The sequence below is a fragment of the Orbicella faveolata genome, unplaced genomic scaffold (assembly GCF_042242905.1).
Source record: "Orbicella faveolata isolate gen_17 unplaced genomic scaffold, um_ofav_v1 contig_36, whole genome shotgun sequence".
In the NCBI taxonomy this organism is placed as follows: Eukaryota; Metazoa; Cnidaria; class Anthozoa; order Scleractinia; family Merulinidae; genus Orbicella; species Orbicella faveolata.
The window spans coordinates 14,657,340-14,685,259 of NW_028301565.1; the positions used below are offsets into that span (position 1 = coordinate 14,657,340).

Sequence of the window (27,920 nt, forward strand, 5' to 3'; positions counted from 1 at the left end):
TTTAAGCGACAGTTCTTCTCCTAAAGCTCTTGTAAGCAGGTTTTACCGTGAAATTGCACCTTACCGCAAAGAGTATGTTGAGTATGTTGTATATTAATTCCAACAATTATATGATCTTAGAGAAAAACACATGCCACGAAAGAATACCTTGAGCTTTGAAAGTTAACTCTCACATCCTATATCCATAACAAGAGTACATGTCCGACAGCTAAATCGACGTGTCCTACAAGAATAGCACTGGTGTTTTGGTTTAATTCTTTTTGGAGGGATGGGCTTTTAATTTTGATGAAGAACTTAGATGAGCTAATCTCACTTACACCATGAACGACATATGGAAATTTGGTAAACATGAATCGGCCCCGCACTAAGATTCACAGTCAGATTTGAAGTACTTGATCCACTGCAAATTCCGTGAACGAGACAGATTTGTCAAGTTTTAAAGTGATTGGAACCCAGATTAACTTTATAGGAAGTTTAATTAGAATACAGATCTGATTGCTAACTTAACTGAATTATCGCAAAGAAAAAAAAAAAAAAAAAAAACTCGTCCTACAGTCACTATATATAAAGATTTTCGCGACTTGAAATTTTTTTAGTTTTTTCAGTTCTTTTAACAAGAGTTGAAAACATATTTTTTGACAGGAAAAGCGAAGAGTTAAGAAACAGTTTTGTTAGTGTGCTTTCATATGTTCCCACCGCCTTCAATTGGACATGTTACACGTAGTATCCGGAACTCCACAACTACCACCTTTTATTCCAGTACAATCAAGAGAGGATTCTGACCCAAAGTTGAAAAAAGCAAGGAGATTACTTGCAGCAACGCTGGACTCGGCAACTGAAATTTTTGTGAAGCTGGCTTGAAGCCGTGGCTTAAAACTGTGTGTACCAGAGCTCACGCATGGGAAATAAATCTACGTCTTAGGAATGGTTGAACTATAATTATAATTCTTAGCCTTTTATTTGTCAGTACAAATTAATCTGGCGCTCAAAGAAATTTCCTTGAACTTTAATTAATTCCCCTTGTCTTTGATGTCCCGAAAGTAAAAATGCATCATTGTACAAAAACATGTAGTTCTACAAGCCACGAAGAGACGCACTCAGGCAACTAATATATGTTATTTATGTTAATTTAGTCCGGCTGGACTTGTATGTGATCATCTGCCGTAAATGCTAGGCCTGTCAGCGGTTTCAGAGTGGTGCCTTGCCACCGACCGAAGTTGTTTGTTTTTACTGGTTGAAAATCGCCAATATATCAGTGAAGGAGGAAAAACTCTGTGAGGCAGTAAAGGAATATAAACTAGCCAACAAACAAACAAGAAAAAAATATAGAAAAGCAACGAATTTCTAGGGAGAGAGTAATTCCGTGTAAGTTTCCATTTTTCAACAGTGGGGAGGGTTGGGTTTCCAAGCCAGCTTGAGAATAAATAACCCCTGGAAAGACTAAGTGTAGCTGCAAAGACTTCTTTGACAGAGACTGGGCCCGAGTTTGACAGAGAGACTGGGCCCGAGTAGGCGAAGTTGTTTTTATGTTGGAAATCCGCTGCCAAGGTGTAACGCTGTCTTGTTAAGTTTTCCTTCGACTTTCTCGTTCTTTCGGTCAATCTGTTTTGGAGCCTGTTTTGACCTTTCGTGGCCTCTTGGTGGCTCGTTTATTTAATGTTTTTCTAGTATTTCATCCAGCCAAGACTTATAATTCGTTAACTTAGGGAATGATCCAGTATATTTTGAAAATGTGACCTGCTTTAAGTTTCATCCACTGTCAGCCAGGGTATCGCATGTGACTGTCACCTTCACAGCTGGCAATTTTAAGTTCATGGCAGCTACCTCAGTTTACCGAGGAAGTTGCCTGATAAACTGCCGCAGTTTTCACTATGGCGAGCAATTTTAATGGAGATTCGGAGGATGGAAGTGGTCAAGACAGCTTAAAACCGCCGCCGCGCTCGAAGTCGCGAACAAAATCCGTAGACGAACTTGTCGCTAAGTTGGAGGAGCAAAATAGGTGAGTTTACCGAGTGTTCAGATTCATTCAAGGTTTCTCCTTCTGTGCACGGACATTAGAACTTGTGGTACGAAGGCCAATACTGATAGACTAGAGGGCAGTTCAATAACAGACAACGTTTTCGTCAGTGTTTGTAATACGTTATAAAAATGAGCGGGTTAAAAGCTTAGGTTGCTGCTTTGACCTGTACATGTAAGCTTAGTTCTACACGGACCCAAATTTTTTACCTTGATATCGAAAGCAGTAGTTCTGCGATGCATAATTTATCCCCTGACCAAGAGTTCATTCATTACACTTTCATTAAGCATACAATGAAAGTCCTAATTGTTTTGTTTAATATTTGTTCAGTTCAATAACAGGCTGAGAATCTTGGGCGAGACCACTTATATGACGCAATTTCCTGCATATTCCTCACTGTAGTGTTCTTGTAGCCCTTAAAGCTCTTATTATGTTGTGTTATTTTTTCATTTAGACTACTTTCAAGAGACACTTCAGGTTCAAAAGAGTTTAATTTCACACAATCTGATGAGTTTACATTAGGGCCAGGCTGCACTTGGCACTTGCTTGTAATTTCCTAATTGATTCAAGTTTAATTTGCATTAATTAAATTAATTATAAACAAATGAAAGAAACCATGATGGACAAAAATCGAATGAAATATTCCATTGGGGTGTACTCACCAAAGCCACAAGTTAAAAATGATGTTTGTAGTGTTCTGCATACAAATCGTTATGCATACATGCACTACTTTGTAGCTTTTTTGTGAAATGTATTTTCCTTCTGCTGTACAGTGTTTTAAGCCACATTGTACAGTTGTACTGGATTGTGTGTTGACTAAATCTGCAACAAACTGAATGATCAGATGGCAGTTCTGCTGGTGTGTAGAAATCTGTGACTAGTAAACTATACCCAGGGCAGGAAAAAACCCAGGTCCCATTGCCCAGGTCAAGTCAATTTCGTTCTTGGGCAGGTGAAAATGGAAATTTGGTGGTCCATTGGGCAAGTGTACTGTAATTAGTCTCACCAGTCTTGTTAGTGATAATTTCCAATCAAAAACAATTTCAAAACTTAAGACTGACCTTCAAAGTCACATCAAGAACATGTACAACTTAGCAAGTTATTTTATTCACATATTTTGCCCAAGCAGTGAATGGATCTCCTATAACTGATTGGCAAACCATTCCCAGGTGTAACATTGGAGAGTATTAATAAAAAAAAGACCTGAGATTATAGTTCATTTATCTCAAAACATCATTTCTATACACCATGCATCTCTTGCCTCAAATTTGTTGCTTTCTGACATTTTCTAGCCTCCTAAATACAAATTTACACCTTCATGTTGACAGTCCTTACCACTTTTTAAGCAACTTGTCAGGCTATTGATTACTTCAAAAACAAGGAAAGCAATTTGAAAAATGCTTATTTTGTTACGACTTTCTTTCATCTGCTTCTCTGAATAAAGTCAGTACTTTAGAATTCTCATTAGGGTGTTTTACTGTGAAGCTAATAATTTCTGCATTTAATTGATCTCAAACATTCATTATCATGCATCAAGTTGTCTTCACTGTCTTTTGTATTGGGCTTTCCTTTTCATTTGGCAACAAAGATACTTCTGTGTGACATACAGTAACAGGGAAACAGCTAAGTCTGCTACAAAGAAATTTAAAACTCTTTGACTACCAGATCTTGGAATATGAAATTCAATATGGTGTTCTACATGTACATGTATGTAGATCTATGATGTTAATGTTAACATTTCTTGCAGTTTTTTCAGATTCAATTTTTTAACTGGAATTTGGTTTCTGCCAACTGTTGTTTTTTTTTAATTTGAGAAGAGGATAAGCCTTAACTCATGTGCAGTAGTAAAAAGAATCAGTAAGAAAGTATAGAAACCCACTTAACCTACCTTATCAATATAAGACTTACATGTAGCTCCTAGAGAGTAGTCTCAGTGCTAATGAAGAACAGTCACAATGACGATAAATGTATTAATTTCATATTGCATAATAAGTAGAAGAGCCAAATGTAAATACAGTTGTAACATGTCAAAATGCTCTGGTGTTAAGTAATAATTAGCTAAACATTTTTACATTTCGATTTTCATCTGTCTGGGATCAAAATAATAATCATCACACTTGTAATCAAACTTTATGCATAGCATTCTTCCTATTATAGAGGGTGATATTTCTATACCTGTGTTAAAAAGAAAATTATTGTGACTATACATCAGGAGATATTCTACACAGTCTTTCACCTGCATTGCTAATGAAAACTCAGTTATTTGTTTAGCAGAAGGCATTGTACATGTACAAACAATATGTCAATATGCCATACTGTTAAATAGTTATTGGCCTGAACTTTAATTATCCCATTTCGATTACCAAGAAACAAATATCATGTTTCTAGCATAACTAAAAGTATCTAAGGAAGGAAGGGATATGTGGTATGTTTTCGTCACCTTGCAAACTTTAACCAGTGAGATTTTGGAAACATGTTGAAGAAAATTTTGCTCGTGACAAAATTTCCCGCAGTCAACTTGTGCAGTAGAACCTCACTAACTTGAGTCCCCTTTGATTATCAACTATTGTCTACAGGGAGAAAGACTGTTTTGTTTTTTTAATTTGAGGAGAGGACAAGCCTTAACACATGTTTAACAGTAGTAAAAAGAATCAGTAAGAAAGTATAGAAGCTCACTTAACCTACCTTATCAATAGAAGACTTACATGTACATGTAGCTCCTAGAGAGTAGTCTCAGTGCTAATGAAGAACAGTCACAATGAAGATAAATGTATAAATTTCATATTGCATAATAAGTAGAAGAGCCAAATGTAAATAATAGTCAAAATGCTCTGGTGTTAAATAATAATTAGCTAAACATTTTTGCATTTCGATTTTCATGTCTGGGATCAAAATAATAATCATCACACTTGTAATCAAACTTTATGCATAGCATTCTTCCTATTATAGAGGGTGATATTTCTATACGTCCTGTGTTAAAAAGAAAATTAATGTGACTATACCTCAGGAGATGTTCTATACACTCTTTCACCTGCATTGCTAATGAAAAACAATACATCAATATGTTGTACCGTTAAATGGTTATTGGCTAAACTTTAATTATCCCATTTCGATTACCAAGAAACAAATATCACGTTTTTAGCATAACTAAAAGTAGTTGAACTAAAGATCATACTTGTGTGGACTTGTGTTCACTTTTATTCTGGTGGTTAAGAATAAAAATTATTCCTCACAGTGGAAGGGGCTAATATACTTAATTATGGGTCCCGAGGGAAACAGTTAGTTTTGTTTTCATCTTGACTTCGTATGGGAAAACATTGAGATGAATTGTGAGGTAAAATAAATTTAACTCTTTCCCAAGGGACAAGTAATTTTAAGTGTTTTGTTGTATACATTGTACATGTGTGTAGCTTCAGTTTAGTGTAAAGTAATAACCTGGCAAGAAAAAGTCAAAGTTGATACATGACTTTTTTTTTTTGTACAGTAACCTCTGCTTAGTGGAAAATCAATTGGAATTGCTTAATGGTTGCCTGTGAGGTGACATTTAGATTTATATGTAGCCATTGCCATGTGACCATAAATCAACCAATGAGACTGGAATACTGTGGATTCAGCTAAATTCCACCTATATAACAATGGTGGATATTTACTGAGCCATGTTACACCTACATGTACATTACTTCCTTGTTAACATCACAAAGCGGTATACAGTACTTGTTTAAAAAAAAACCCCTTTCTTTCCTTGAGGTACTGTTCTTTTTAGAACAAATGATGCTGGAACTCTACTTAGCACATCATTTGTGTAAACCAAAACATCACGTCTTGATTTTAGCTGTTTGTCATAATTTTTGATGTACTTGTACAGTAATTGTATTAGTCCCCCTCCTCTGCATGTACTGGTATATGTACATGCACTTAAAAAATTGGAAATTCGCTGTACTTTTGTTCATTAGGCTGTTAAGCAGTGATTCTAAGGCACTGACAACAATACCAGATTCTCCATCTCTGGGGCTTGGCAACAAGAGGTGGTCAACATGCAGCGTGGGAAGCAATTCCATAGATACTACAAGTGATTCTCCAGAAACACCTGAAAATTATGACGAGGTGTGTGGGGAAGCAGATACCTATCATCAGTGGGGACAACTCATCGGCAACTGGTCTGATGCTCAACGGAAGAAACCTAAGATTGTGCGAGACATGGTCAGGCGAGGTGTCCCCAATGCTTTGCGTGGCATGGTCTGGCAACTGCTCTGCGAGGCAAGGGATTTTCCTCTTAGAGATCAGTATCCTCAGCTCATTAAGGTAATTTTGGAATTTCAGGTAACTTTAGAGTTGTATGTACACCATACTGATGAATTCACAACTACAATTACAATTGTAATGGTGTACTTCATTTGCTCATCAGTACATATGTATGTACCACTAGACTTTTTCTGTACTGTCATTAAAAGTGATAGAACAGTAACTGTTGTACACAATGCAGACAATGTGGTGATCTGTCTCTGTATGTAGATCCTATTTTGTTCCTCAAGTGCAAGTTTAAATACATGTAGTAATAATAATAATTATTCTTGAAATGCTTCTTTGTTTGTAGAGTAATTCAGCCTGTGAAAGGATGATTAAACGGGATATTGCTAGAACATTTCCTGATCATTCCTTCTTTAAAGATAAAGATGGCATTGGGCAAGGAACTCTTTTCAATGTCATTAAGGTAAAACTGAATGATTACTACTTGCATATCTGACCCAGTATAAAAAGAATCTTTAGACTGTTCAACAGGCACATGTACTGTACATGTATGTAGGTTAAGCACAGGTGTAGATGGTGCATGTACAAGACATAGTATGTCTTTGAGTTTCACCTGGACAAAAAGAAGTAGCTGTGATAAGGAGGTGACTGTATTAATTAACAACATGACTGTGAGGTGCCCATCTTGCAGAGTTCCACTGGATTGAAATCCTTCAACTGGAAGATTTTGTCAATTGAATATTTTCCAATTGAAGGTTTCAGCATACAGTGTAATGGAAAGTCTATTGTAGTTTATTATAATATCTGATCAACTGATTCAACTGTGGGGGTTTATTTCTTCAGTTTATTTGAATACTGCTGTTGTCTGTCAAGACTTTTAATTATTTCCACTACTCTGTGGAAAGGCCAAAATTTATGTACATACTGTAGAAAGTGAATTATGGTGCATGTAAAATACTTGGCAATTATTGTTACTTATATTTTGTAGTGGAATTGGCCATAGACCATGGAAAACGGTATTACATGTACACGTATTTATCAGGTTGGTGTTTTTGATAATTGTTTAATCCAGGCATACTCCATCTGGGATAAGGAAGTGGGATATTGTCAAGGAAGTGCATTCATTGTTGGCATATTGTTAATGCAGGTAACTATAATTAATGCAGAACAATATTTGAACTAGTACAATTTAGCTTTATTTGGACCGGCATAGTTTTTATACTACCTTTCTTTTGTAATAGATGCCTGAGGAAGATGCATTTTGCGTATTTGTAAAGCTCATGCAGGATTATAGAATGAGAGAGATCTTTAAACCAACAATGGCAGAACTTGGACTATGCATATTTCAGCTAGAAAGCATGTTGCAGGTATGAAACCTGCTCAGTGGTTGTCAAGTAATGTTAATTGACTTGTCATTATTTGTTTATTAAATTACACAATCATTGATTAATGAACTTATTGAGAGTTACATGTACAAGTAACTGCCAAAACAAAAGACGCTATCACGTTGCACCGTTTCAACCAGAACTATCATTCTAACATTTATTAGTATAAATCTAGTAGAGTTCTATCACGAATGCTGTTCTCTGATTGGCTACGCTACTCACTATCTATCCTGTGATAGATGGTGAGTAGTATAACAACGTGCCCTTGTTAACAAAATGATTGCCGCTTCTTGACATTTTCGAAGTGTCTGTGAAGACGATTTAGATAAAGTTTTGAACGACTAGTAGATTTATACTAAAACAATTAGATTACGGGTGGCGAATGGTACCCAGAAAATCGTGGATCTCGGAAATTCTTGATCCTATCTCGGAATCTCGGAAGCTTTTGTGACGAGTCACGAAGTCTCGTTTTTCATGTGTTTCTTTCGGTCTCGGAGTCTCGAATTTTTTTCGCAAGGTCTCGGAGTCTCGGATTTGCTCTTTTAGCAGAGGTTCTCCGGCAAAAGTTATCGCGTTGAGCGAGCAGAGTCAGTGTTGCTGAGATTAAACATGGCGTTTACGCAAAACGGCGGCAAATGCGAAACTTTTACTTCTCTTATTATTATTATATTCACTCAGCCCGCGCGCATGCTCATTTGATCAGGTTTCCGCTGACAATAACCATGCGCACGCTTTGATGCTGAAATCGCACGAAAACATGGTCGGTGGACTGTATTTTTAGCCGGTTAAAGTGCCTATGAAGTAAAAAATAGTTGCTGCTGATTTGAAAGGCTTTTCAAAGTAAAGAAGAATAGCGTTTTCCTTTTTGGAATATCTTTTTTTGTTTAGAGATATTCTCGTTTTTGTATTATAAGTGATGACATCATAGGTGGTTCCACTAAAACAGTTCAACACTCAATCAAGAATATCTCTAGAAATATTAAAGCAGTGTTCTTTAAACTTGGCACCAGAAATGTACATCACAAAAGAAACAAAATGACACCCATCGTGTCGTCGCCATGACAACAGTTATGTCACTGGCACTGTTTTAATTAAAACTAACATTACCAGATTTTATCTGAAACAAGGATCATCCACTCCCAACAATCTAATGGGGGAGAGTTAAGACAATATGGGAATCATGTGTGTTCCGAGCAAGACCCTCTGTCCCTTTTCAAAAGGTTGCAAATTGGCATATTTGGTTTTTCACAGAAAGAGACTGGAACCAAAAGTGTTGCCATGGCAACACTTTTGGCAGAAGGTGTCATTCTGCTTCTTTTGTGATGCACATTTGTGGTGCCAAGTTTGAAGAACACTGCTCCAATATTTCTAGAGATATTCTTGATTCATTGTTTTACTGTTCAAATAGAACCACCTATGATGTCATCACTTTCCTCATTTGCATAATACAAAAACGTAAATACCTCTAGAACGACAAAAGATATTAAAAAAAGGGAAACGCCATTCTTCTTTACTCTGAAAAGCCTTCCAAATAATCAGCAATTATTTTTTACTTCATAGGCACTTTAAGACAAGGAATTCAAGTAACTCGATTTAGATTTTATAAGTGGTTAGCCTGAGGACATGCGATTGTAGTCTGGAATATACCGGCGTGTCTAAGACGGTGTATTCTAAGCTATTGTAGAATACCGTTACGCAAAACAAAAACAATATTTTACTGTAATGGTCTTTGCAATAAAGGAGCACTACCTCAACTGGAGAACTTCTGGAGGTCGTAGAGAATACAAATGTAGATATAACCTCTAAATAAGACGTCTTAAAGAAAACGACTAACTGCATGCTAACTTTAATTTGCTTTACTTACATTATGTAGTGTTCTTTCCATGTGTTTGGTAATCCAACGTTTTGTTCTCCTCGTCCTTTGTGGTAAGTTACTTTCCATTCGTGAGTCGTGCACCGTGTCGCCTTCTAGAGTAAGCTAAACACTTTACTTTCACAGCAGTTGACCAGCAACTCTTTAGAACCTCTATTTTGATTCGTTCTTGTTAATCTGCACCTTTTTTGTTCTTTGAGCTTCTTTGGACTAGGGGTATTGTTTGTGTTGTTAACCTATTGTTATTTTTTTTTATGGTTTCGTTTGGCCAATTATAAAGAACCTTGTTAAGGTGCAAGTCGCCCCTTTCACAGTGCCTGTCTACCCAGGAGTATAAATGGGTACCTGCGAACTGTCAGGGAACTTTACAAAATGCTCAGTAGGGGTTAACATGCGTCGAACTCCTCGTCCTTGCATGTTAAGCCACTTGACACGTGAAGACTTTACTATTATACCATATTGTACTGGCGATATCTGTGTGGAAGCCTTAGTCAGTGATCGCCCTCTTGAAGTACTGGCACTATTTTTGTCTCTGAATGCCGTTTCTGTGGAGGGTTCTTTCCTAGGAATTTGGCTCAATTCCATCACACACTGATGGTAAATAGCTTCATCGATTTCCAGGTGAAAGTCATCATCAACATAACTGATAGAGCCCTCGGTTCTTAGCTTACACACAACTTGATCCAACTTAACCATGCCAGTGAACTCATAGTGAAACAACAAACAGTCCTCTGAATCTGGAGAGTATATGTGCATTTTTGCTGCATCACAGGGTTGGTATGGTCTCCAATCTTGCACCAACATTGTATCTACTAGTCAAACTTGTTCCAGTATTGAGCCTAGGATTTTATGCATTTCGCTGTCTAAATTATCGTTTTACTTGTTACTCACACGGATGGCCCGTGCAAGAAAATAATTTGCCGGCGAATTTGTTCACGCCATGACAGCCGGTCACTATGATGCTTCATTACTGTTCAATAGCCTTTCATTGCGCGGTTAAAATAGAAGCTAACACAGTTTTAGAGTAAAAGCCTTACAAACACACAACCAAATGCATATGTAGACCTCCTCAATCGATGCTTACGAATAGCAAGAGCTAGTCAAGGTAGATCTTTTATAGGCAATGTCTGGAGACAGGAGAATAATAATGAATAATCATGTATGAATAATTACAAAGTTAACAATTTACTTACATTTGTGTTTTCGCCGTTTCTTGTCCTCCACCCTCTCCTCGTCCATAACGCGTTATATCAACCAGTACAGAAGGTCAAACAATATTTAGCAGCTGAAGTTAGATCGCGCAGTAAGCTCGAGAAACTAACGGATGATCGCCGATGAGAAGCTATGAGATGTTTGAAGCTAGCTGACCGGAAGTTGATGAGAGCGCGTGACCTCGAAAGTAGCTGAAAGTCAGGTCGTGATAGGCCGTAAAAAGGTCGAAATGTTAATGCATAACTAAATAGTTAGCGTTTATCTGTGACTGCTATTTGGTAGTTCAAATAAACTACAAGTTATTGATTGTAGAATAGTTTTTACCACTTCCCTAAATGAGATCCAGTTTCAAGTGACCAAGAGCGCGTCTCGGGCTCGGTTTTCTCTGCACTGAGTCTCGGGCTCGGATTTTCCGAAATTGTTTAAGTCTCGGTCTCGAATTTTTATACAACGGTCTCGGCGTCTCGGCAAGTCTCGGATTTTACCATTCGCCACCCCTTAGATTATTCGCTTTCGATTTCTGTGCGTGATAGTTGACTTTCAACTATCACACGATAGAAATCTCGAGCTCATATTCTAATTGTTTAATAGTTAATCTTCATGTACGCTGTACAATACATTAATGGGCATCCTCACAAAATAATTGCTAATTACTTGCTGGCTCTTAATAATCCAATCCAACAAAAATATGTAGTTTTAATTGCGGTCATACAATGTCACTCCGCCAAATTTCAGATGCTGACCAGTGTTTTCTTTTTCCCTTCAAGGAAAGCCTGCCTTTGTTGTTCTCACATTTCCAAGCCCAGGTAGTTACATTGTACAAGTAGAGCACACATACAGTGTTTGTACATACATTCAGAGGGGAACAGTATTCATTTAGCACAGTGGTGATGTGAGATTGGTTGCATCCTACTATTGTGCCCTGGGTTTGATTCCAGCATGACCGCTGTGTGAAGATTTAGTTTTCTGTCACTTCTTGCCTTCTGTCACTTTTTGCTCTGAGGGTTTTCTCTGAATACTCCACTGTTCGTAATTCTTCCTAAGGGAGCAACTGTTACATTTTCAAATGCCAGTTCAACTTGGAAAGGGGACATGCTTGAATACCAGCAAGCCGAGGCAGATGTGGTTTGACCTCTCTATAAAATATTTATTGTTTATACAGTATTTTATTTTGTTTACCTCATTCCATTAGTTTTAATGTCTAATTTTACCTGATAAAGTTACATAATTTGAAATGTGTGGCATTCCCATCAAGACGTTTTTCTGATACATTGTTATCCTCGGAGTTGCAATCAGTAGATAGTAATAAAATAGTTATTTTTCTTTAATTTGTTACCAGGGATTTGATACAGCTATGTATGCGTCGTCATGGTTCTTGACGCTGTGTGCATCTGTGTTTCCTTTGAATGCAGCCTTTAGGATTATGGATGTCTTCATCTGTGAGGTACATTGTAAGAGAGGTGATGGGTAATTGTAGGTTTGTGCTTTCCTTGTATTGCACATGTAAGTAAGGAAGTTAGTAAGTAAGAAATTTTATTTTATGAGGGTGACACGTAACAGTAACTATTACATTACTGATGAACTTGTGGCCCTCTAAAAATAAAAAATACAAATAATAAAAACTACATCGGCAATAGATATTGTTAACAATAGAAATGAAAATACAAATATTTCTAGAATTTGACAACGGGACAAATCGGTTTAAAACGAAGAGCATGCAAACATCTATCTATTGTCATTAATTTATATCAGACGATCGCTTTGTCTTCTGAGAGTTTAGCACTATTTTCCATTATTCAGCCTTAAAGGATTTCAAAGACTTATTTGTCTTTAGTGATCGAGGTAAATTGTTCCAATCCTTTACAGTTCTTACGGCAAAGGGCGTCCTCCCTCCGAGATGTTTCTGTGAAGGGGGCACAATAAATTTACATTACAATTTCTCGTGATTCTTGAGTGAGCATCGGAGTTTTTCTCAGAGGTGCGTTTAAATAGTCGGTTAGAGTACCGTTTATTCGTTTATAGGCCAGTTCACATCGCTTTATACACACTGGCACACACTATAGTAGTGTAGTAACCAATGCTTCAGGTTAGAAACTCGTGTGTAAAAGTGACCCTCTGAAGTCAAGGTCCAAGGGGTACTGGCAAATAATTGATTGGAGTCATTATTGGACACATAAAAAAAATGTGACCTCTCACGCGAAAACGTTCCGTACAGTTTCCGTTGGAACTGCTGAACGCACGGCAAGTAAACGGATAAGAAACGGCTCCCCAAACCGTCCAAAACAGATACATTGAACGGCTGAAGAAAATTTTTGAACGGATTATGCCGAATGGTTGGACGGCTTACAATGATGGGTGCTGAGGTGCCTGTAATGTACCAGCATCACGTCATGTGTGTGTAGGGACCTGCACATTGCTGTATGGAAAGGGACCCCTGCCATAAAATGCAAGCTACGACATTATTTTAGTCACAATCTTGGGTTGTACTTGTAATTTAGCAACTTTATATCGGTACTCATGTAAACTTTGATAGTTGAACTAATCAATGTGAGCTCAGTAATTGTAATTGCCTTTTAGGGAAGGGAAGGGCTCTTTCGTGTCATCTTGGCGATGCTTACTCTAGGCCAAGAGGAAATACTAGAACTTGATATTGAAGGAATGCTGAAGGTACGTATTTGGCTCAGTTACAGTACTTTGATTCACTTCTAGTTCTTTGATTATCGTAGACTGGAGGTACACACGTACAGTATCTGATGACGTTCTTTGTTGCTGGCTTGTTAGTACTTTCAGAAAACAATGCCTGGAAAATACGAGAAAGACATGAATGTTCTGATGAAGGCAGCAGCTGAAGTTAAAGTGAGCTCAAAGAAATTAAAGAGGTACACGTTCATAACTTGTGCAGTCCTTGATACAAATCAGCTTTACTTTTTACATCTGGTTTACTTGTGCTATTCGTGTATGATTTAAGGAGGATTGTAAATGTTGATCATGTGAGCAGCAGATTGTACACTGTACATGCACGTTCCCTGTCTTGAGGGTCTTTAGAAATAATCCTGCTTATTCATGTATCGGTACAGTAGCATTTTGTACAGTTTCTATTCTTTGCCAAGAGGCTTTGTGTTTGCTTTGTTTTTAGGTTAGAAAAGGAGTACACTCGTGTGAAACACAAGGAAGCGGAAGACAACGAAGAACTACGACGTCTGAAAACAGAAAACAGACTGCTGCTTCAAAGGATAGATGAACTGGAGAAAGTAAATGAATAAACTAGTTAATTTTGTGTGACTGTTTTCCTTTCTGTCTTGGATGAGTCGATCCATAATCTGTCCAATTACATATACCTTACATTATTTTCTTTCAACGCCATTAGATTATGAGCTCGAGATTTCCATCGCGTGATGGTTGACGAGGGGGCAGCCCGAATTAACTATCACGCATGGAAATCGAGAGCGAATAATCTAACTGTTTTAGTATACATGTATACCTATTAGCCGTTCAAAACTTTCTCTAAATCCTTTTCACAGACACTTAAAAAATGCAAATAAGCGCACACGCCTGGGCTACTCACTATCTACAACAGAATAGATAGTGAGTAGAGGGGCCAATCAGAGAACGGCATTCTTGATAGAATGCTTTTAGATTTATACTAATACGAGTTTGGATGCTAATAGGGTCAAGTCCAGGAATAAACTCTGTGCTTGTAGTCTTTATTTTTATCGTACGTTCTAAAGTAGAACTACACTGTATCTGTGTGATCATGTTATTGAAACTCATGTGACTTCTCTTACTGTCATGAATTTTGTCTTTTGTTGGAGACCCATCATTTTATCGTTTTCTTTCTTTAAACCAAAGGCATATGTAACTTTTATTCGGTCTCTGTTTCACAGGAGGGCGCCAATCTGGCTGATACATTAATTCAGGTAACGTGTTTTTCGTTTTCTTTGAGTTTGTGCAAGTGATTTTTACATAAGACATACAAACATTGTACCCGCTCAAAGTTACTGCACGCAATTACTTGAATGGGAACGTGTAAAGACACATTTGTCCATCGTCATCATACCATTGGACGCATAAGGCCTCTTAGTTTCTGTAGTCGGAGATTTAAATCTTAGAAGGTGACTTACACTATGCATACTTATCATATTCCCATACACTTACCTGTATATGTATTCGCCGACTTGTTCATTGTTCCTGCTAAGCGTTCACAGCTACTGTAGCAATCTGGGACAAAGGTCCGACTCCACCTCGCCCTGACGGGCAGTCCCACTTAGAAACTGTTTCTTTTCTCCTACAAAACCCTGATGGAACATATACGTAGGGGTTGGTCTTAGCTTTGGAAGGCAAAAAAAAAAAAAAAAAAAAAAAAAAATCCTACTGTCTGGATTTGAATCAGTGCGCAAAGAGTTAAGCACAACTTTAGTATTTCCGCACTCTATCAGCTGAAGAAACTTACAATAGTTATGTTCTAGAGTTCTCATACTGGATTTTCATTAAACATTTTTCTCTGAATGTTAGGGTCAAATTACTCGAGCGGAGGAACAGGAAGAAATCTACGCCCTCAAACGAGATCTTGTAGTTTTCAGAAGGCGCGATGAGGCAACCACAGTGGCTCTTTTAGAAGCCAACAGACGAATAGAAGAACTCACGATGTTCAAGGTTTTAATTTATGTGGTTTTTATTAAGTTAACTGTGAGACTCGAGCATGTTGACTGGTTCATATCCGTGGTGTTAGGGGCTGTAAGTCTGTCATGAGCAAGGAGGCACAGAAATTAATCAAACAAATCAATAAGGCAACAAACTTCGTTTTCCATATTTTGCTTTCATATAACCCTTTGACTCAGAATTTTGGCGCAGAAGAAGCAGTAATGATGAGTACATTTATGAATTCTACATGTAACAGTACTTTACACAAGAAGTCCATCAAGCGGAAAAACAAACAAGCGTTGCTCAAAAGGCGAAGCACTAACTTAAGGAACTGGTTTTGTTTCCTGTGCAAAAGAAAAGGCTATTTCAACGGATGTCTTTCTTTGTAGAATCACATTATTAACGAGATGAGTGGACGACAGGATGACTCTCCTCCCTCTCCACGTGACGTCAAGATCATTGCACTGGAGGCAGAACTGGAAGAGTATAGGCAGAGAGACTTGAAAACAAATCAAATCATCAATGATTTGACGAGGAAGTCACGAGATTTAGAAACTGAGGTTTGTTTTGTGCACTTTATTTCATGCTCAGTGGTTTGTTTAGGGTGGTGAGTTTGAGAAACTTTTGATGATTTAGTTACTAGACAACTTATAAATTGAACAAGATTATACCTTATATTTTCTACTAAATGCAAAGATTCAGTCCAGTGTAACTTGCATACATGCACAATCACTCTCATCCCAAACCATAGATTGCAATTTGTTCAGCTCGCCAAAATCACCAGTCGTTGATTGTAGCTTTAACTGATGTCATCCATTTTTCAGCTTTACCTTGCAAAGGATGAGACAGGGAAAGCGTCTTTTCCTCAAGGGTCTTTTATTGGGTCAGAGGTAAATGTTGATGAAATTACTACAACAACAGAGAATGGCTCCTTTGAGAGCGAGGCAAGCTGATTGGGGCCATTAATGCTGGAGCGGTGAGGCGTTTTATAGTCACAGTATTTGTACAAACATGAATCTGAATTGTCCCTTGAAAGGTCTTAAGACTAAAAGCGTGTAATGGCACCAGGTTTAATTGGTACTGTTATAAAGTAAAACTTGTTGAAAAATTGGCCAAATGGCGCATAAGTTTAATAAATTATGTAACAAAGTTATCGACAGTGGCAAGATCCGGTTCGATAAGTTTGCCATTTACTCTCAATGTTTATTTTGAAATAGTTCAAAAATAATTTCTTTGTTTTACTTGAATTATACGATTTCGTTCATGGCAAGAGATTTGCATAATGAAATAAGTTTGGTCTGCGGCTTGATGCCAAGCACTTAACTGTACCCTACACTGAAGTGAAAATCTTAAGATGCGGGACAAACTGATTGTTCCATAAATGAGAGTTGGAAAAAGTTGTGGTCTGTCACTAGCAGAGAGGAGACAATTTTGAAAGAAATTCCATTAGTTTTCCTTTAGTTGTAATCCTTATTCACAAATGTCAATTTGAACATTCTCGTTGGTCACAATAATTATACTGGCTTGTCAGTTTTCGATTGCTCTGTATCTCACCATGTACACTTTCATTTTGAGCTGATTGCGATGGGCACTTAAAATGTCTTGACAGACCATCTTTGAAAACAATCATTAATTTTTCAGTAATCACAAAGATTTACAACATTTTCCCCAAGAATTTCCCTAAAAAATAAAACCGGATTTTAGCGAGGTAATTGAACTGGCGAGTTCCCCCAAGTGCACCGGTTACGGAAGTAAACTGTCTTATACGAAATAAGTAGAGCAATTGAAAGTTATGAAAGTTGCAAAAAAGGGAACTTAAATATGAATGGGTAACTTAAGATAGTCGTAGCCATTCCTGTTTTGCTGAGTAAAGAATTTAAATTTTTGGTAATTAATATTTTCAAACTAATGGTTACAAACAGGAGGGATCCCTCCTGGTTACAAATTTGATATTAATAGAGTATTATTTTAAGAATTATTTCAGTAATATTAAATTTATTGAGAGCATGGTTTTGTGATAGCTCAGTTTGTCATTAAGATGTATCGACTTTTATTAACTTTTACAAAATACCATGTTCAAAGGAAATGAAGGAGAGTTAGTTCTCTGCGGTAAAATAGTACTAATATTTCAGTGTCCATGGAAAAACAAAACCTGTAACCCTTTGTTAAAATTTACTTTACTTCAAGGAGATCACATGTCTTTGATGATAGACAATCGAAGATGTACTTGGTTATTTTGTGTTGTATGAGATGTTTTTTTTTAATCAAGATATGTGATGTTGATATTTATTAGTCTAAAATCCCTGAAAGACACTCTAGATTGTGTCAAGTAAACAGAAAATACAACTCTTACCCTTGATTCAATTAGCCAACAAGCAAATTCTGTTCACGTGTCAAAATAATGATGCTTATTGTTGTACAATGTGGGAGAATTTGACTATGTATTAAATTACATGTGTGTACAAAATTTTACTTGACTTCGTTAAGGAATTGCCCTTCCGTCTTGGTGGAACATTGCTGTTATTCATTAAATCTACTATTGATAATCTGAACCTGTATTCTAATCACTTTCAGGTGTGATGTTTTCGTTGTTAGTGTGGGGTGTGGTGGGGTGGGGGGTATTAGATGCTGTTCGCCCGTTGAGCTGAAAGGCTTGTGTAAACAAGAGGACGTTTTGAATTTTTAATTTATTTCAACACAGTTGACAATTACAGCAGTGTAAATGATTAAGCTGGACTCTACTGGGGTAAAGCTGATTGCTGCAAGGAGGCGGAGAGCTGAGAATAGAAGGAAATAATAAAACAGTTTAATTATAGGGTGCTGTACCAGTGTCATTTATCTCCGAAACAGTGTATAAATCACATCGCATAATTTATACATACGTAAAGAACAACTGTATACTGCTTGAAGGTGCAGGCAGAAGACGTTATTCTTGCATGCTTCGTTTGTGGGGAATGTTCTCATAGTTTTAGGAAGAACCTATAACCTAACTCTAGTGCATATTATGCACGTATTTCTACCTTCCAGGCTGCGCAATTTAAGTATATGCGCGCGCATATCTGAGTACCGCGCACACGGCCACATTGATTGGTTGCCAGCTCGACAATTTAAAAATGGCCTTGAGCTGCGCTGCGGTTTTGTTACGTGCAACCTTAATCTTAATGAGTATAGGTAATAGGTAATCATATGAATGCGAGTGCAATCAAGGATTTACACTACGAGTGAGGTTTGAAAATGTTCTCAAAATTGCACGAGCCTTTAGGATGTAATACTGTTACCTTACTACGGTCAGACTTCGCAACCATACAGTTCAACCCTCATGCATGGATATGAGGACTTCCCAACAAGGATCTTAACGTATCTGGCTTTGACGGGGGTGAATGTATTCAACACCGGTGTGAAATGATCACAGTTACCAATGAAGTTCTAAAATTGTAAAAACAAAATTTTATCCCATGTTAACTGTTGACAGCCTAGCTAAACGCCTGCGTGTAAAAATTACGATTATAATCCCCCTTCCCGAAAAACAGAAAGCCCTCGGGAATCTTCCTTTTCCCTCTGGAATATAAGCCCGTGGGGTGTTTAGACGTCGAATCGAAGTACAAATAATGCCATCCGATTGAAAGTGTTTGTTTTGTATTAATATTGATACTGGCACTCAGTGCGATGCTCTCAATGTTAGTAGCCTAACCTTTTCCTTTCCATTTTCTTGGTAAACCTGGAAGTTAGATCCATCATCACTGAAGGCCAGTTTGTATTCTTTGACGTGCTCGTGGAAAACGTCACGACCTTTAAAAATAGTTTTGCAAAGAAAAAAGCGCAGAGTCAGTACTTGTTTGTATATTGTTTACACGAATAACTGGTATTGACACTCATTGATTTCCCTGTATCACTCCGTAACTCTCATTGACTTTTTCGACTCGCGAATGTTGGCTCGAGTCAGTTTATAGTCAGTCCTGTTATGTTATAAGCATTTCTTTTTGTAATTGCGCGACTTTAAGCTTATGTGAAGACCAGTGAAAAAGCTTGGCAAACGCATAAACGAAAGCAAACACTCAACGTTGAAAGAAATCAATGCCACGTCAGAGAAAACACGAATGAGTTAGCTGTATGGTTTACCTTGCGTGGCGATAGCTCTAACTTTCTTGGCTTTGCCAAGGTCAATCTGTAGCCACTGGTTGTCTCGATCAGTTGCACACCACGCTCCAATTCTTTTGTTGTCTTGATCGTCCTCAAAGTAAAGACGTGCATTGTCCGCCGATGCCCTCCAACCAGCTATGCAACGCAAAATTGTAAAAAGTAAAGATGAACGTTAAAAGTTTATGATGTCACGGGATAGCTTTAGGTAAAATGGCGTTAAGTACAACAACGAAACTAGTAACGCGAAGACGAAACAAGCAAGAACTTCTTATCTGTAAGGACTGCGTTATTAGTAACGAACTATAACAATGGTTACACTTAGGGTGAACACCAAGCATCTATGCGCTGGAAAGATATAATTACTTGAAAGAGAAAAAAATAGATATATAAAATAAAATAAACAAGCCCCCCCTTTCCTCCCCAAAAAAATATACAGCGCGCGATTACAATGGCGTCCATGGTCAACTATTCTATAAATCTAGGGCAATTACAAACTCACTTGGTCTGTTTTCTGTCGATGCACTGAATGCACTGTCCGGAAGTTTGCAATTTCCAGGCCATCCTAGACCGAAGGCTTCAGAGCAGGTTCCTGTGTAGATTTAAAAGCAATGGCAAGGAATCGTTTAAAAAATGGCAATATGCTACTAGTTTGCCTTTGTCAGAAAACAGAAGGTTAGCACAATTTTAAAATACCCTTCTCGTGAAGTTTTTAATTCTTAAACATTGAATGCATGTCTGTATAAACAAGGAGTCATCGTTACCATTTGGCTTGAAGGGGTAAGTGTCGCACTTCGTACCGCAGCTAATGCGGCAGGTACTCTCGGTCCAGCCGTTGGTTCTTCAGTCACCCTGAGCAGCCCATGTTGGACAAGTTTTACGTTTGTCTACACATATCAGACCTGATTAGGAAAAAAGTGCATTGGAATAATTATATATGGAGTGCTTGTTCATATCTCGGGTAGCTAAAACTGAAACAAAACTAGTTTGTTTCAATCAGTTTATCCGTGCAGCTTTCTAGAGGGTTCTGGAAGACGAGAATTGTTGGGGGGGGGGGGGGGGGGTGGGGGGGGATAGGATTGCCCAAATAGCAATCCTATTCCCATTTTGTGGTTTCCGATTCTCAGTCCTAGTGAAAAAATAGGCAAACCCCAAGTGCCCATTTCACCCCTTAAGGCCCCCCTTAAAGGAGAGTAAAGGGGACGAAGAATCGTGGTGGAAAGATCCATTCACATGTTCATTACTAGGCAATGAACTTTCGCTGTAGAATATCAATGACTGTGAAAAGACAGGAGATCGTTAACAATGAAATTGTTTTCACCTGCAACATATATTTTTGGATTTGATTTCAAGCAAAACCAAACCGTTGACTGACGAGTTTCAGCTTAAAAATAGCAAATGAAAGGATTCGTTTGTAATTACAAACAAAGACGACGAGAGAGCAAATAAATCTACCCACGCCAGTTCTGTTCGGCAAAGTCGTTGGAACGGTGGGAATTCCTGTTATTGGCGGATTCGTTGGTGCTGGTGCTATGAAAGATAAGGAAAAATAAAGTATGTATTACGTATACTTCTACGGCCGTAATGAAACTTGAGCAAACTCAAACTAATGTACTGTTTCTGAATTACCTGGGCATACAACCAAGCTGTGTAATATATGTACAAAAATCATCCCTGCTACATTTGTAGTTTTGTTTCACGAAAATTAGTCGAGTAACACAAGTCAGCGCTTCTGTTCATCGTGCACTCCAGGGCCAGTGGTGTCCACGTACCTTAATCCTTACGTAAGGCAAAATGGTGTACCAAGCCAAATATGGCTAAATTTCAAAATGCTTTGACCCTTCTGTTACCTCGTTTACAACTGAATGCAACAGTTGCTTTGTTTCGGCTTTGAAATAGCCAGTAACTTGGCATTGCTTCCCGTTAAGCGACTAGCTAGATGCAATCCAAAATTTACGCACTGATCAGTCGAGTAAATGCGTCACCGAGCTTGCTTGAGAATAGAGGGAAACTTACATAGGGATGCTACAGCGGTTAATTTTCTTTTCTCTTTTGAAAGCATGTTCTCAGTTATAGGTTGCTGGTGCAGGAGCGACAAGTTGTCAGAAAATAGAAACACCAGCTTAGCCTGCTTGCATTTATTTTTCTGTTTTAGCGAATTTAAGGAAAAGATCTAGACCACCCCCACCCCCCACCCCCCACCCCCCTCGCCCTCCTGTAAAATAGTTACTTTACAATAAGGTTGTCTACGGTTTTTGACCTTCCCAGGCGAAAATTTAATTGCACTTACTTGTACATTCATCACAGTAACCGCATGTGTGACGACACTCGAGTTCCATTGAAACTTTACTGCATTCACCATTTTTAGCACGCTGCTTACAGTCAGATTTTATATCGAGGCAGGTATCTGTGTAGACGAACGTAATTTGTCTTTTATGACGAGAAATAACAATGGGGGATCTGGTTATCTTGGGATACATGTACAAGTCAATAAGACCAGATTCACCGACAAGCATTCATCATCTCTCGACCAAACAATATATTAAATAAAATGAGGAACTTTTATATTACGCCTTTTTCAATCGCGAACTTGTTATGTGATGAACTTAATAGAAGAAGAGAACCCCTAAAGTAAACTATGTCTTTTTAAATCACAGACATATTTTAACATATTTACGATTTACACTGTGAAATTCTTTCATAACCTGGACTGAATGTCATTCGTAAGCGGATCTTCCGACCAAGTCTTACTTTTACCATTCGTACCTGACGAACAAAAATCACAAGTCTTTTTGCAATGATAAATCATTGCATCGTGCGAGGAGCAAAACCCAGATGACTTCCACATTTCGTAATCTTTTGACGTGGCTCTGTCCACGCAGATCTTGGGCGATGGGTCTGAAAATTAACAAAGAATTTTTAAGGAAAAAAAAAAACAAAGAAAGAAAATTGGTTTACTTTCTTTCTCCGGTGAGATGAAAAGATACTGAAAGTTCCTTTAAAGATTACTGAACGTCTTAGATATCTTTTGCCGTCCAGTTTTCTTAGATATGCGTTTTCTTCGCGTTCGCTTCCTTCATAGCAACTGACAGTTCTTGCGATCTTCAGCCCAGACACCATTTGATCGCTTAATGATCGTAGCTTGTCTTTGAGAAAAGTCGTTCGCTTTTCCTGCTGCCCTATAACATCGATCGTCTCAGCTGAGGCCCGGCAGATGATATCAATCGATATCGGGAAGAAGGAAATGATTAAATCCTGCTGTCAGTCTGAGCAGTTTCCCGGAGAAGGTTTACTTACTTGTGCAGGTTTTGCAAGTCTTGCAGGAATTGGGGCACTCCTTATCCATGTTAGCTTTGTCTGATGAACATTTTCCTTCAGTGGCCCATTTCTTGCACTCAAATTTCAGGTCCATACAAGCATCTGAAAAATGGGGAAAAAGATGGTGGAATTTTGTAGTAATATATCAAACACGGTCTTTGACCACATTTCCAAACACCGAGAAGAGAGCTGAAAATACGACGCGCAGCGGAGTATTTTTGATCATGACGAACTTCGAGGTTTTTGGAAATTTGGTCAAACACTGTCTTGAGTGTTTGATATATCTTCTCAATCGAAACTAAAGCTAAGGAGAAAACGGACAAATGAAATTGTAAAAATCTATGCTAATTAAGATCAGATATCCAAACACCATCTCGATCATGATTTCCTTTGTATAAACTTGACGAATTATTAATGAGTTTGAAAATGTTGTTTCTCAAGAAATGGCTGAAAAATTATCAAACTATTTTGGGCAAAAACATTCGAAAAGGGCTTTTGTGATGTCACTTTACCATTCGTGGTCGGCAATAGAATGTCACAATTTTGCTGGTGACGAACGATTGAATTAAGACGGCCTGCGTGGTATATCAAACTGCTCAGTCACTCCGTTTATTTGAATGTCAGACGCACCAGATTATGTTGTATAATCTCCAACGTTAGAGTCGCCTAATGCTTGCCTGGTACCATTAGCCGATCCAGTCACTTATATCCCTTGCTATGGTTTAATAGTCTTAGTATTGTATTATTGAAACAATAAATCGTCTTGCAATTTTACCACGATGAATTATTTAATATGTTTTGACACTTACTAGATGTACAAAATCCACAAGTTTTCTTGCAGTGGTAAATCATGGACGAATGTTGTGTACAGAACCCAGCATCTCTCCAGCCCTCGCAGTCAGGTGTATTGGCCCTGTCCGCACATCGTTCGGGTGCTGTATAGGCTAAAACAACGTTTGCCAGAATTAAAAGGAAACACAACAATTAATCCACAAATGCAATACATTTTCATTATACTTGGGAAAGTCAGTTTTAGGGTATCATTTTTTTTTTTTTTTACCTTCAGCTCCCCTCTCGGCACGACCTAAAAAGTAATACATAAATTAATGAACAAATTATCTAAGAAATCAACTAAGTATAATAAAGTAAGAAATCTAAGGCACATGTATATTTCGTAAATTAATATTTTATTTCATGTTGTTCACTTGTCAGCTATGGATGAAATATAATCGTGTAATTAAAAGTAACGGTTAAACTGTATACAAAACATATTTTGGAGTTTTGGAGTTGAGAGAATACAAAGCAATCTTAATTATCTTCTAACAAATATCTCTATAGTAGTGGCCTGCCTCCCTAATTTAAAAATGCACTTAATTGTGTAACCGTCGGCATGCTAATTTGCACGCTAATGGTAGTACAGTGTATACGTAAGTAGAGGAGTACGCATTCGTAAGTCATACTTATAATTGAATCATTTTACATCTCCTTACGACAACAATTTGTAAATACTCACGGCTGGAACATTTGTACATCCTGCGTGCCTGCAATGCGTCGTCATCGACGACGCAAAAAGAAAAAACAAAAAGAAAAAACCCCGACAGACTAACATAAAGATTGAAAGTAAAGTAGAGATCATCCCTTCCCTGTGATAACTGTTTTACAGTCTATTTTTAGCCACGGATAGGTGAACAGTCTGTCAGGTTTTGCCCTGCGTGCCGGTTCGATGTCAGCAAAATGCACAGACATCAATTATGGTACATCTGCACTTAAGGAAGGAATCACCTTTAAGTCCCACAGTGTGCGCAAAGATACCTTGAGGATAGCTGTGGTGAACTTCTTTCCATCCACTAACTCCGACAATGGAGTATTGTTATCGAGTGGACCTGTACAACCATCAGTGTAGGGTGAAAATGCTTCCATGAGCTGACAGGACCATTTGTCTCCTGTCTCTAACTTGAATTAGACTAGCTGTCAGCATACTAACTCTTGTTTCTCTCGTTAATTGTATTCTCAAGGTTTGACTTTCTTGTAATCAAATCTATACATGTAGGTCCAAAGTTAGCTGATAACTCCTTTCTTCAACGCATGTGTCTTTTTCAGTAACGACGGCTCTTAATTAGTGGTACTTGCCTTGTGTAAATACAAGTTATTGTATTTATTAATCATGGATAAGATTTATGATAGCACTAACGTGACGTAGACAACTTACTGTCAAGAATATTTTCCCAGTGGATCTTCAAGTAGTTGTCTCTATCAGGTCTACTCTGCTCGTGCCAAAAGCCAATCGCATGTCCAAGCTCATGGGTCATGACGTGTTTGTATTCACATCCATTGCCAATGGACAGCCATGTCTTACGACCTCGTACTTTACCAACCTCGCACCAGCAACTGTTGAGAAAACAGGGCGCAATACAAATATATAGCTCTGAAATTTTGGCTTTTGCAAAAAATTCAGCTACCACTCCTGACATAGCTGCTTCACAAAATAAGAGCCAATGAAAAATGATACTTTAATGATTAGCTGACGTAAATAGGGCTGGTAACTGTGCAGTGGAGGGAATTCCAAGAATGGCATTCCCAGTGCGTCTTCCTTGTCACCACTATACAACTATCCATCCCAATATCGGATACAGAGCTACTTTGTTAGTTAGTTTTATTTTTGCCATTTATAAATATATTTGACTTTCATGTAATCAAATCTACATGTAGGTCCATGCAAAGTTGGTTTATAACCCTTTTCTTCGCCGCTCGCGTCCTTGTTCCGTAACGACGGCTTTTAATGGTACTTGCCTTGTTTAGACTCATTTTATTATATTAAAACTACATTAAAGTTATAATACTAAAATAATATTTAAGCATTACTCTGCCAGCTATTCATATCAAACATCAATTAGGGATTGCTTTACGTCTTACCCCATTCCACGGTGGAACCACAGGTATTCCTTCTCAGTTGTCCTCTTCACGAACCTGATGCACGTCTTGCTCTCCCACTCGGCAATGGCTTCCATTGTGGTTCTCACAGCCCGATCCATGCTGGCTGTCAATGTAAAGCAGCCTTAGTCTAACCAATGATAATACACCATGATTATCTCTAATCGGTAAAGAAATTGGTTCTAACCAATCAGAAATGTGCAGGCATCAGTAAGACTACCCCTACCAAAACAGCCGTATTTTTAAACTGATTTTAAACTGTTCGAAAGTATTTTGACGATTTAAACAGTATTTTGAAATCACCATAGGCAAGAGGAAATGAGAGACCTAATTTTCTCTTGCCATAGGGTGAAATGGAAGAAATGGAAACTGTTTAGTTGAAAACCTGAAGTGTATTGAAATACTCACCAACACTACAGTCAAACTCGTAAGGAATGACAGCATTGGGCCACTTTATCTTGTCAACATTAGTTGCAGCGCGTGACGGAGCTCCATCAGGGTTTCCAAAGAGGATATTATTCAGTCGCTGTTCTTCTGATAACTTGATGTCTCCTTCGTAGAGATGGGATAAGTGGTGCGGACTCTCTGGAATGTCTGTAATAGTGAATTGTTGCACCAATGACAAAAAGACCATTTTTGTTTTTTCAGAATTATTTGTGTTTTGAATTGAAGGGCTATCTCTTTCAATATCTCTTCTTTAGTCCACCTCCATCGATTAATGCTTATATGGATAAGTAGTATGGTTGAGTAGTAAGCTGCTTACTTTCTCAAACGAAACAATTTGAAATCGAAAAGCTAATTTAACTAGTCTGACAAAGCAAGTTAAAACTCACCATTTCCAAGATTAACGTCAAGAATCCTCTCGAATGCTCCTTTCTCCCCCAGGCCTCCTTTGGCCAAGAGGAGACCACCGAGGACCAAAAGTGAGAGTGGGTTCACTGGTGAAGACGGTGCTATGGGAAATCAAGGAAAACATCAGTAAGCCACGTTCGATATATCAATATTCTAACATGGCTCCGAGGCTTCCCGGTCAAAATTGTAAAATTTTAAAGTTTCTTTTGTTTCTCAATGCCCAAAAGAGACTTGGATACAAAGAAAACAACACCAAAGATATAGATGTTTGTCCTGAAAGCCTCGGAGCCATGTTAGAATATTGATGTATCGAACGTGGCCTATTACCTTGTTTACGTTAAAGCGATCTACGCTTCTCACCAGCACAAATCATCGATGTTGAATTTAGCCGGCGAAATTTTAAGCTAAGACGGCATGGATTGAGACAATGTTTTTTTTTCTTCGTAATAATGAGAGAAATTAACGCATATTGGGATAATACAACAAGGGTTGACTTTTTTTCTTCTTGAAAAAACCTGTGTGAGAGCTATTTAAAAGCACTTTCAAAAACATGAAGTACCTTGAAAGTATGTACAATGTGGTCAATTATATAAGGACGAACATTCCCCTCATTAAGGCTGGAAACACAAACCTATAGGTAAAATTATTTAACGATAGAACGGTCAATATCGATTCAATTTAACCTGAACGACTTCTTCGGGTAAATAATTTGCAGGGTATTCCTAGCCATGTGCTCTCGCGGAACTAGAGTTTTAGGGCATTCGGTCCCTGTTTAGTTCAGTGGTTTACTTTAACCGAAAAGAAATCTAATTTTAATTGTGATATAATTATTTACGCCTAAGAGGGCTAAAGTTAACTGTCAGAAGGTCCTCAATACCGTTTCTTGTTTTTAATGCAATTGGCTAAGGGGTTTCCAGTCGCCATAATGAATTTTTCTTTCCAGGGGCAGAAGAAAGGGGGTATCGCCATTTGTGGAAACTCTCTTACTTGTTTCTGGTATCTTTCTGTTAATATTAACAATTGCTAAGGCAAAAAAAAAAAAAAAAACTGGAAACTCACTACTATACTTATATTAATTTTTGGTGGAATGCAACGAAGAGGAATCTGACTAGTGAATCTGTTTCACTTGCTCAGCTTCTCGGTACTTTTGCAAACCGGTATATCATCCACTTACCTGATTTATAAGAGGTCGTCCTCGTACAGCAAGTGCTGAAAGAGAGCATTGTGTCCCCCTTTTCCTTTACCGCTTATTTGAACAGTTGCCGGTATGATTTGCCTTCAGCGAATCAACAGCTTTCACTGGGAT

The 27,920-nt window shown here is 38.0% G+C and overlaps 1 protein-coding gene, 1 long non-coding RNA gene and 1 pseudogene across 3 annotated transcripts; 2 read left to right on the top strand and 1 right to left on the bottom strand.

Moving 5' to 3' along the window:
- Positions 1 to 1,554: 1,554 nt before the first annotated feature.
- LOC110064116 (EVI5-like protein) lies at positions 1,555 to 18,191 on the top strand. The gene is made up of 14 exons (XM_020771117.2): positions 1,555 to 1,999; positions 5,971 to 6,319; positions 6,612 to 6,728; positions 7,338 to 7,412; positions 7,507 to 7,632; positions 11,503 to 11,541; positions 12,075 to 12,179; positions 13,313 to 13,402; positions 13,517 to 13,614; positions 13,872 to 13,986; positions 14,620 to 14,652; positions 15,248 to 15,388; positions 15,766 to 15,936; positions 16,201 to 18,191. Exons 1-14 carry the CDS (start codon positions 1,872 to 1,874, stop codon positions 16,327 to 16,329), a joined length of 1,716 nt encoding a protein of 571 aa, XP_020626776.2. The 5' UTR covers positions 1,555 to 1,871; the 3' UTR covers positions 16,330 to 18,191.
- Positions 7,641 to 9,492, top strand: LOC149102377 (uncharacterized). The gene is made up of 2 exons (XR_016202571.1): positions 7,641 to 8,440; positions 9,221 to 9,492. It is a non-coding gene; the product is annotated as an uncharacterized LOC149102377 (long non-coding RNA).
- LOC110064123 (uncharacterized) lies at positions 18,045 to 27,918 on the bottom strand (annotated as a pseudogene). The gene is made up of 17 exons (XR_016202301.1): positions 27,789 to 27,918; positions 26,596 to 26,715; positions 26,171 to 26,356; positions 25,745 to 25,868; positions 25,023 to 25,219; positions 23,892 to 23,915; positions 23,641 to 23,775; positions 22,811 to 22,933; positions 22,280 to 22,411; positions 21,798 to 21,920; positions 20,969 to 21,043; positions 20,278 to 20,415; positions 20,016 to 20,105; positions 19,496 to 19,651; positions 19,068 to 19,165; positions 18,655 to 18,802; positions 18,045 to 18,153 (listed from the first exon to the last, which is right to left on the bottom strand). The product of XR_016202301.1 is annotated as an uncharacterized LOC110064123 (transcript).
- Positions 27,919 to 27,920: the final 2 nt, after the last annotated feature.